Genomic DNA, 10,703 nt, shown 5'->3' with positions numbered 1-10,703 from the left:
ACTGCTTAACCACCTCATATTCTTCACTATGATGTGACATCAATTGCTGAAATCTGTACCTTGTCAGAACACATGCCTTCTTTCCTGACTGTCAGTATTGGTGATTTTCAGAATATAAGAAAGTCTAGTGTCTTTATTTTCTTTGTATGTAGCAGGAGACTAACTATGCTATTGTTTATGTAAATGAATGCCATACAACCACATATTCTCCTGACCTATGCTGCAAATGTATTAAGCTATTTTGGTACTAACTAATTTGGTAATTTAATTTGTTTCTAGACAGAGAGAATTCAATGTGAGAAGTTCCCAAAGAGTGTACAAAAAGCAGCAAGTGGGGACCATGTAACAGTGGAGTGTGAAAAGACATGAAAGATGCAAAACATGATAGCAGTGACCAAGGAAGTCTAGGAAGCCAGACCCTTGTCCCTCAAAACCACCATGGGCATTCCCACGCCATTTGTCCACTACAGTTGTTCCATTCACACTGTACTCAGTGAGATTATTCACTGACACAAAAGTGAAAGAAACTTAGAAGGAATAGTTTAAGTCTAGCACATATTCAAGACTAAGTTTACAAGCAGCCCTGGAAAACTTTCCCCTCTAGGGACCTCTGGCATATGAGAAAGGTAGCAGGTAAGTAATTTTAAGGTAGGTTTGGATGTTATTGAAGTACCCAAAGATTGGAAGCTCCCTGGACTTTTGAAAATGTGTAAGCTTCCAAATCTCACTGAAGTAGATTTGGGCCCCTGAACTACTAACCTTATTGAAAGACTTTTTACCTTCCCACTTGCATCTTTAGCCTTTATGCAGCACTGGTTGTCTTTCTCACTCATGTCTGTAAAATGGAACTCATGCAAGCTTAGAGTCACAGAACCATTAAGGTTGGAAAAGACCACTAAGACCATCTTGGCCAACTGTCCACCTACCACCAATACTGCCCACTGACCACGTCCCTCAGTGCCACATCCACACAGTTCCTGAACACCTCCAGGAGCAGTGACTGCACCACCTCCCTGGGCAGCCTGTGCCACTGCCTCACCACTCCTGAAAAGACATGTTTCCTAACATACAACATGAACCTCCCCTGGCACCACTGGAGGTCATCACCTCTCACCCTATCACTAATCACACAGGAGAAGAGGCCTCGCTACAACGTCCTTTCAGGTCATTGAAGGGAGCAATAAGACTCCCTGTAAAAATGTTTGGGATCTGGTGACTCTCTAAATTGCACCATACTTCCCCAAATTGAAGATTACATGCATTTTCTCATTAAGAAAAGGATTCGTGAAAAAGATCTTGTGAAAGGCCAATGGCAATGAAGCAAATATGGCTCTGGTAAGGTAGGCTACAGTCTGAAGTCCTCCATGGCGTGTCTATTAGGTATTGCTCATGATGTTAATTTTTAACACGAGTGCAGCATGATGTAAGCACTACTCATACCCATGGGCTTTAGACACAGAACACAGGTATTCCTATATCTTTACACACACGCAACTGCTAGGTTGCACCACCCTGGATATTCATCCAAGAATATTGATTTTTTCTGTCAGGAAGCGGGAACAGCAGAGCTCCACCCTGCCCACGAGACAGCCACCTCCTTCTCCTCCCACAGGAGGGGCCGCAAGGCGCGGCGGAGCGCTGTGGGGACGTAACAGCCCGCCCCACCGGCAGGAAACTCCCGCCGTTGCCTTACAAGGACAAGCGAGGCTCTGCCTCCGCCCCCTGCGCCCAGGAATGTGGTGACCGCACCGCGCCGCACCAAGACTGCGCTCAGCGCGGGGGGAGGGTTGAGCGATTAGAGAAAGGGCTCTCGGACTTCAAAGGACCGCAGTGAGAGCGGCGAGACGCCGAGCGGGAGAGCGTAATGAGATCCCTTCGAGCTGTGCCGCGCCGCTGTGAAGCGACGATCTCTGCACACTCCCTCCTCCCCGGCAGGCATGGTTTCGCCCGCGCTTTCCTTCCTGTGCGCCGGTTGGGCGGCGGCCGCTCGCTGTCCGGAAGTGCTGCAGCTGCCGCTTCGCATCGCCACGCTCTGACCCGGTCCTGCTGCTGCCGCCAGGTGAGGCCGTAAGGGCGTGGGGGCTTCGGGCAGCCCGCGAGGGGCGGCTGGGAGCGGGGCCTGCCGCCAGACTGGGGGCTGAGGCTCAAGCTGAACGTGGAGCAGCGGGGCCTCCTGCCTGTTTGGGTGTGCTGCTGTGGGCACGGCTGCGGGGGGGACCGGCGGCCTCGGCCCCACAACCCCTCTTCGGCCGTTTCCTCGTTGCTATTGAGAGCTCGCATAGCTGGAAAAGCTTGGGATATCTGAAGGAGGCTGTCTTTGCTTTCTTATGTTTGGGAGTAATTGTGGCTACAACAAATCTGCTAGGGATAGTCTCCCATAACGTTCTCATAGGTAAGCTTAGGGGGTGTAGGACAGAGAGTGGACAGTGAGGTGGACTGAGAAGTGGCTTTCTGGTAGAGCTCAGAGGGCTGTGATCAGCAGTACAGAGTGGTTGGAGGCCTGTAGCCACTGGTGTTCTCCAGGGGTCGGTGCTGGGTCAGGTCTCGTTTAACATCTTCATCTATTACCTGAACGGGAAGATAAGAGTGCACTCTCATCAAGTTTGCTGATGATGTGATGCTGGGAGGAGTGGCTGACGCACCAGAAGGCTGTGTTGCCATTCAGCGGAGCAGAACCTGATGAGGATCAACAAGGATGAGCCCAGAGTCCTACATCTGGAGAGGAATAACCATATGCATCAGAACAAACTGGGGGCTGGCCTGCTGGAAAGGAGCTCTGCAGAGAAGGACCTGCACATGCTGGTAGACAGTGGGTTGGCCATGAGCTAGCAGTACACCCTTGTGGACAAGAAGGCCAATGGGATCTTGGGGTGCAGTAACAAGAGTGTGGCCAGCAGGGAAGGATCCTCCCCCTCTTCTCTGCCGTAGTGAGGCCACATCTGGAGTGCCCTGTCCGGTTCTGGGCTCCTTAGTTCAAGAAAGACAGGGAATTTCTAGAGAGAGTCTGGCAGAAGGCCACAGGGATCATGAGAAGCCTAGAGCATCTTATGAGAAAAGGCTGAGAGCCCTGAGGCTGTTCAGCCTGGAGAAGAAACGGATCGGGTGAATCTTACCACTGCTTATAAATATCTAAAGGGTGGGAGTCAGTCAAGTGGATGGGGCCAGGCTCTTTTTGGTGGTGCCCAGCAGCAGGACAAGGGGCAGTGGGCACAAACTGGAATACAGGAACTTCCATCTGAACATGAGGAAAATCTCCTTTACTGTAAGAGTGACAGAGCACTGGAACAGGCTGTCCAGAGAGATTGTGCAGTCTCCTACTCTGGAGGTATTAAAAACCCACCTGGATGTTTTCCTGTGTGACCTGCTGTAAGGGAACCTGCTTTAGTGGTGGTTTGGACTGGATTATTTCCAGAGGCCCCTTCCAAATTCTACAATTCTGTGATTTTTTTTTTTAAATTATTTTATTTTTTGTGGCAGATGACTGGTTTTCACTCTACCCCATAAGTAGAGGGTTTGTTCAGTCATGAAAACGAGGTATCACAGCAGGTTTTACAACCTATACAAGAAGTGGTCAGGAATTCTTATTAACAAAGAAAGTATAGAGATGGCCTTCAAGACTAGGTGAGCTAACAAAGTGCTTTGGACGAGTGCAGTCTGGTATGCATGGAGCTTTTACACAGAGCTGCTGTGGAGTGTGCTGGGCATTTCAGCTCTTCCAGACTCCTCCCCTCCAAGCCCTGTGAGCTGACAGGCTGTGCCTGATGCTGTAACCAACTGCACGGATAGAACTTGGGAGCCAGCTTTGAGGATGACTTTTGAGCTTGATGACTGAAGAGAAGGTGTCTGTTATATCCTAGCGTAATAATGTTCTGAAATAAGTGTTATATTAAAAGTCAGTACTAAGTTTTAAAAAGAGACTTTATTGGTGACTGTGATTGGTTTTATTTTGAATGATAGACATTCATCATCATTATAAAGAAAATGTTGAAAATGCGAGGCTGTTTTCTGCAGCGTAACTTTTGGTCAGAGTCTCTCAACAGATCCAGCCTGTTACCATTAATGGGATGTCAAGTTTTATTATTGCCTAGCTCAAGCTGTTTACTTACTCAGCTTTATCTCCTTCTGGGGTTTATCTTTTCCCCAGAGGGGAGGAGCATAAGATGACTTCCATTGTTTCTGTAGCTCGTTATCCATTGCCTGCCTAAGGAAGTGAATGTGCAAGCAGCACAGTGCTGCTACCGCCTCTCTAGTCCAGTGTCTGCAATGTACTGACTTATTCAGGAAGATTTTTACATGTGAAGAAAAGTTGTTGGAAATATCTTGTCTGAAGGACGCAAGCTCTTACATTAGAAGTTTCTCAGTTTCCAAAACAAGTCCCAGACAGATTGATGCTCTGTATTAAACAGATGAAACTAATGTGTGTTGTGACTTGTGCTATCCAGTGTGAAGTATTTCCATTCATTTTATCTACTGATACTCGTCTGTTTTCAGTCTGAACTTATCCCATCTCTATTCCAGTAGTATGATGTATTTCACCTTTTATTTTTAATAAATAATCCAATGAGTTTGTCAGATGAAGTCCTGTTCTCACCTAGATTAGTGAGTCTAGTGCTTGACTCCAGCGAAGTCCTCATTCATTGTCATTCCCTGCTGTACACGTGGAGATAACGCTAAGCACGAGCGCTTGGAACCTTTTCCATCGCAAGTTGATCTTTCTGGCTGGCTGAATTGGTGGCCTTGTTTCTTCTGAACGTGTTCCAATTTATCGCCCTGTTTCTAATGGAATTTCCCAGAGCTGTGTGCAGGTCTATTTCAGGCATAGCTGCACCAATCCTATGAGATGCTTCTCCATACACAGGCTGACACTCAAAGGTCTCTGAGTGCAAGAGTCATGTCTCTCTGTTCTCTGTGGCTGCCTCCCAGGTCTGGTTTAGAGAAACTTAAAAAATAGCATAGAAGTAAAATGTGCTCTTTGTTTACTTTTTGTAGCTTTGAGCATATTGCCTGTTCTTTATTTCAGAAAACAGTTACAGATGCTGTTTAGCACAGTGAAACTCATTGGTTATTCAGAGTTTAACAGTAACTTGTGTGGCTGCTTTTGTTCAGGCAGAACAGACTGAAGCAGCACGCAACTCTTGACTGCAGCTCCCCTTATTGTCAGCTGCCTTCACTGGTATCTAGATGTCAGGAGTTCATATTTATTTGCTGAAATGTTGTTGGAGGCCAGGCGTTTCAGATAGCTTGTGGTCAGTGAGTGTAATGCAGAGAACCTCAGCGCTGCCGACTGATGCACAGTTGCATTTCATCAGCTATTTTTAGTTTGGGACATAATGGTTTGTTTTGTACGTCAGAAGGACGCTGTGTATCAACCTAAGGTTTAAAAGGGTGGAAGTAGCAGAGGAGGTCAGTAACGCTCTTTGTAGTCGTGTGGGGAAGGACGTAACCATGGAATATCCTTTTCTGATCCAGACAGCTGGTACTGCGTGCCATGTACCTGACATTAAGCAAGGTAAAATGCCTTTCTTTTAAAAACAAAGCAAAATCCAAAGGTAACTGCATTTTGTCTATGTATTAGATTGATTGACCACATAAGAGAACTGCTCTGCTTATTGTACTACTTAGGGATGAAGTCAATTTGGTGAGTTCAGTCTTGCTTCTCAAGAGTTTAGCAAGAAAATGTAGTAACTTGTGAGCAAACTCCTTGAAGCCATTAGAACTTCACTGCAACTCTAATTAGAATTGCATTTCCAGCAAGATAAATTTGAAAAGGAAGTTATAAAATCAATACTTGGTGATACATTGTCACAAGAATGCCAACATTCTGAAATTTACTAGAAGTGATGCTTAAATTCCTTCTGTCTCAGGACAGCTGTTGCAAGTACTTTATGTAAAATCCAAAATCAAGGAAGGGAGGTGTCTGGTTAAGGTAAAACTTAGCTGTGTGGGTTATTTGCATTAAATAAACCTGTGCTCTTTTATTATGCCTAAACTAAAGCCCAGATGTGTGCAGGACTTCTAGAAACAATAATAAACCAGGCTTACCTTATTCTGGTCCCTAGCAATACTGAGGTCCTTGTGTTCTCTTCCCAGGGTGTGAGTCGCTTTTTCATATTTGTATTATCAGTAATGGCTGACTGCTAGATGTGTATCTTCCCACCTAAATAGAAGCAGTTAGCTTGAAAGCCTCACTTCTACCCAGATGATATGAATGTACTCAGAGGCAAGCTATCACTGGTTAGCTTCTTCATTTGACAGCTCAAAGGAGACAGTGACATTCATATACTTGTGGTATATATAACTGCTTAAAGATTTGTGCAAATATTGAAATGTTTTTAAACGTTGATAATTTAAAAGAAACAATCTTTGGACTTGGAGATCTATGATGTCATTAATTTCAAAAAGAAGAAAGTATCCTGGTATTTGCATCCGTATTCTGTAATAGTTAAACTACATGAGGGAATAAAATGTAGGGCTTTTGAACTATGTCGGTATCCTTTTTCTAACGTGATCCTCTAGCTCACTTGGAAAGAACTCCAGTAGAACTGGCTTGGCTGATCTTTGTTCCAGCACCCTGACCCCACTGTTGGTCAACAACCTTCCCAAAAATGTTGATCTTTCATCAGGGTCATTCAGTGTTGTGTGACCTTATTGCTCCTTCCTCGGCAGTTATTCTAATAAAACATGACTCAGACTCTAAAATACATTTTTGCCTCCTAAATGTTAGTTTATCTTGATTGCTTGATATATTTAACTGCTAAATACTGTGTTGAGGGTAGCGGACCCTCATGTCCTTCTTTGTTGTAGGTCAGTGATGCCTCCTAACCTGTTAAATAGCTCAGCTTTGTAAAAGAGGCAGATGGGGTAGTGAATCATAAATAGAAGCACTAGGTGAGCTTGATTTCAAGAACTCTGACTTGCTTTATTTAAAATGTAGCATGCTGTTGATTTGAAGTATTATCTCACCAAGTCCTGAAATATAGCAGGAGACGGTTGTGTTTCTTGTTATTTGACTACAGCGTGGGTTTCAATTTTCCTTTATTCATCTTTCTCCGTAAGATCTTTTAGTGTGATTTATTAAGTCCACATTTTGGTTGTGTTTTCTCCCTAGAGCCAACAGCCAACATGTCTAGCAAAAGGGCAAAGACGAAGACCACCAAGAAGCGCCCTCAGCGCGCCACGTCCAATGTATTTGCCATGTTTGATCAGTCCCAGATCCAGGAATTCAAGGAGGCCTTCAACATGATTGATCAGAACAGGGATGGCTTCATTGACAAGGAGGACTTGCACGACATGCTTGCCTCCCTCGGTAATGTCCCTCTTCTGCTTACAGCTGCCAAACATATTTATGCCATTGTAATTAAAACGCTGAGTTTGGGATAGCTTATGAGAGGTGTCCCAGTTTGTATTACGCTACTCAGGTGATTTGTATTTTATTTTTTTTTAATTTGAAAGCTAAAGCAGGAATCCTTTTATTTGTAGGGAAGAACCCAACGGATGAATACCTGGATGCCATGATGAACGAGGCTCCAGGGCCCATCAACTTCACAATGTTCCTCACAATGTTTGGTGAGAAACTCAATGGCACTGATCCGGAAGATGTCATCAGGAATGCTTTTGCTTGCTTTGACGAAGAAGCAACAGGTATGTGGATGAAATAAGAGTGTAGTGATAAATACTTCTGTTCCTAGAAGCAGTGATCAATTTTTACTGTGAAATTTCTGATTTCTGCAAGTTAAAAATTAGGCTGTGTTTCCTCAGCAGCTGAAATTACCTTTCTAAGCACTGTAACGCTTAAAATCCCAAAGTTCTGCTTCTTCAGGTATTTGTTCAAGATGGAGAAAACGTTAGTTGGGAACTACGGTCTTAATTTTCAAACTTTATCTTCAATTTAGCAGCAGCTTTTGTTAGGGGACTCACCCTTGTTTTCAAAGCTGGGATGCTTTTATGAAAACCTTGTTCTCTGTTAACAACATGTATCCATATTCTCTCCGTTCACTTGCACTTAATGGAGAAGACAGTTAATTCAAGAGGAAGCTGGTAATTGGAGTGCTGATAAAAAAATGGAATCTCAGCTTATATGAGGCTGCCTGTTTAATAAACAGTGCCAAAGTTGTGTTCTTTTAACCTGCCTGGTGAATGTGAGTTTGTCCAGTGATTTAAAATCAATTTGAAATGTTTCAAACTTCCTTGTGTTTTTTGCACTTGTTGAACGCTGCAGTCTCGTTCCATCCTTTTCTGAGTGATTTTTCATTAGGAATGTTCAAGACAAATCTTCCGTTGTACAAAATAGACAGCTGTCACAATGCTGTCAGTACTATGGGGAGTTTAGCCCTCTTACTGGGAAGAAGATCCAATGTGAGCACCAACAAACTTGCTGGTGTTGTTACAAACAACCGACAAGTCAAAAAATGACCTGTACTTGAAGTAGTGAGACTATGCAAATTAAGTAAAAGGCTTGACTTGATTGAATGCTTTAATTATTTGGCAGTTACAGTAACAGGCTTTAATGGCTTTGTTTTCATGTGGCAGCAAAGATTTGTTGTTGTTTGTTTTTTTTTTAATTGAAACAAAGAATTGAACAGAAATTAACATCCAAGTATTAGGAGATAAATGTCAAATCTTTCTTTCTTGTTTCCCCTTATGTCACATTCTAGGGTTTATTCAAGAAGACTACCTGCGGGAGCTGCTGACCACGATGGGAGACAGGTTCACAGATGAAGAGGTAGATGAGCTCTACAGAGAGGCACCAATCGACAAAAAGGGCAATTTCAACTACATTGAATTCACGCGCATCCTTAAACATGGAGCAAAAGACAAGGATGACTGAGCAAATCCCTGGACACCTACCTGCAGATTTTCTCTACTTTACACTCATGTTTATTTTTGAGGGGGTTTTCCTGGTAGAACTTGTTGCATGCATTTAGCTTTACAACTTTTGCCTTTCTTAATGTATTTATCTATTCCGGACCATTTAGGCACAACTGCACCTGTGTAATCAGACTGGAAGTTGGGAAAATACTGTAAGGAGAAGGAGATAGGGACAAAGATAAGTGAACTTTGAAGTCCAAGAAAATAATCTCAGTGTTTCTGGTTTGGCTGGATTTTTACATTTTTTGTAATAAATGGCATTTTGAAATAAAGATTGCTATATAGATAAAAAAAAAAAAACCTCATTCTTTTGTCAAGAGAGAAATTTCTATTATACATTTACCAATGCAAGCACATTAATCATATTTGATTTGCAGTTGCAAATTGAGCTGGAAAACTTGATGCTTATGGTGCTTTGCTCTCTGTTGCACAGTTATGAAATGTGTCCAGCAGCATATGCTGATATTTGAAAATTCAGCTGTTTAACTGTTACCTCAGGTTTTTATAGTGGAATCTGACTGATGTGAATAGTTAGCCAAAGATGTGTTTAGGGAAGAGTGTTACAATTGCCTAATTGCCAACAGAGAGCACTTAGGATTCCTAAGGATCCTATTCCTTAGGATTCCTAGGAAGTCTATGAGCCAGTGCCTGTGCTGGCAGTAGTAAACAGCAATGCTTGTCCAGAAAACCTACATAAAGCCTTATTGTTCTGTGGATTAATGCCTTTGAGAATGATGGCAAAGTAGTGTTGAGAATTAACTTGGCAAAACCATATCCACGATAAAGCCCTTTCACTTCTTAAATGATCATAAATTTTATTCATCTACCCTGATAATGATAAAACAGCTTTCAGGCAAGCAAGATTCATTCAAACAAGAAACTGCTGACATTAATACCAAGAAAACAGAGTTCATTCTTCCAGGTCTCTGAATGACCACATCCTTTCATTTGTCTCATTTTCTTGGCACCTTTAAGCTAAAAGGTGGAAGGGGAATTTGCCTTACCAACATATTTACAAATCAAAGTTAAGATCTCTTATCGAAGAAACTATTCCCTGAGCTGTTTCACATTACTTAAACGACCCAAAAGAATAGGAACTTTAGCTTAGGGTCTTGTAAAGACTGGGCCAGCGTGAAATGCCCCAGGGTGCACAGGTTTGTCCAGTTTCCTGTGTGGTATGGACAGCTTGCCTTCTGGTTTGTGTTGGGATGGTGGCAGTTCTTGAAAATACTCTGGATCTAACTTCCTCTAAGTTATAATTAGTAATTAGCTAATAAGTAAGTATTGTAGAGTAATATTAATAAGTTAGTATTACAAAGTACACTCAGTAAGAATACTTTGATGTTCATTCCTGGGTGGTTTCGTCCACTTCTGTGCTTCATTATAATCAGTTTTTAACTACTGCTTTCCTACTTCTGTTTTATCTGCTACCTATCACTTTGCCTCAGTTTGTTTCTTCCTCCTACCCAGACCATGTGCTTCACTATACTACCTTAGACTGCCACAGCTGCTCTTTTCCTCAAAATATTGTCTTTAAACTATCTCCCTCCTTTAAACTATCTCCCTCCCTCCTCTTCATGGAGAAACCTCTATGGTGTTTCTCCATGGAATGCCTGAAGGAGTTTACCAACAGCTGGTTTATTTTCAGGTTTTTTTCAGTAGGCAGTTTTGTGTCAAAATGTTCACCTACGATGCTCTTGTCACAGAGGAAGTGTTGAGATGAAGGAAACATTGTGTTGTTGAAATGTTATGATGTAATATTAAACTGAGGAGCAGCCAGGCTGTCGCTTTAGACCAATTTTGTCACTCAATATTGTATGTACGTATGAGCAGCC

General features: G+C 42.9%; 1 protein-coding gene and 1 long non-coding RNA gene across 3 annotated transcripts in view; one reads left to right on the top strand and one right to left on the bottom strand.

Moving 5' to 3' along the window:
* Nucleotides 1–1,989: 1,989 nt before the first annotated feature.
* MYL12A (myosin, light chain 12A, regulatory, non-sarcomeric) lies at nt 1,990–9,173 on the top strand. 2 transcript variants are annotated; one of them, NM_205341.4, is made up of 4 exons: nt 1,990–2,059; nt 7,109–7,306; nt 7,480–7,641; nt 8,655–9,173. In NM_205341.4, the coding sequence occupies exons 2-4, from the start codon at nt 7,123–7,125 to the stop codon at nt 8,825–8,827; spliced, it is 519 nt and encodes a 172-aa protein (NP_990672.1). In that variant the 5' UTR covers nt 1,990–2,059; nt 7,109–7,122; the 3' UTR covers nt 8,828–9,173. The 2 variants fall into 2 exon arrangements, with proteins under 2 accessions (NP_990672.1, XP_015138070.1); XM_015282584.4 differs by having other exon boundaries at nt 1,990–5,509.
* The window catches only part of LOC107052699, a 61,571-nt gene continuing 54,340 nt past the window's right edge, over nt 3,473–10,703 (bottom strand). The window contains exon 5 of the long non-coding RNA XR_005857344.2: nt 3,473–6,157. This is a non-coding gene — a long non-coding RNA (uncharacterized LOC107052699). The remainder of the gene's footprint in view (nt 6,158–10,703) is intronic.

This window comes from Gallus gallus, chromosome 2 (assembly GCF_016699485.2).
Source record: "Gallus gallus isolate bGalGal1 chromosome 2, bGalGal1.mat.broiler.GRCg7b, whole genome shotgun sequence".
NCBI classification, from domain to species: Eukaryota; Metazoa; Chordata; class Aves; order Galliformes; family Phasianidae; genus Gallus; species Gallus gallus.
The sequence above is the reverse complement of the archived record's forward strand: the minus strand, read 5'-3'. Positions and strand labels throughout refer to the sequence as shown.

Excerpts from the sequence above, each read along its gene's own strand:
- MYL12A (XM_015282584.4), top strand. The coding sequence starts at position 5,446 with ATGGAATATCCTTTTCTGATCCAGACAGCTGGTACTGCGTGCCATGTA. Across the intron at positions 5,510-7,108 it reads TGTACCTGACATTAAGCAAG|AGCCAACAGCCAACATGTCT; the intron begins GTAAAATGCCTT and ends TTTTCTCCCTAG. Across the intron at positions 7,307-7,479 it reads CGACATGCTTGCCTCCCTCG|GGAAGAACCCAACGGATGAA; the intron begins GTAATGTCCCTC and ends TTTTATTTGTAG.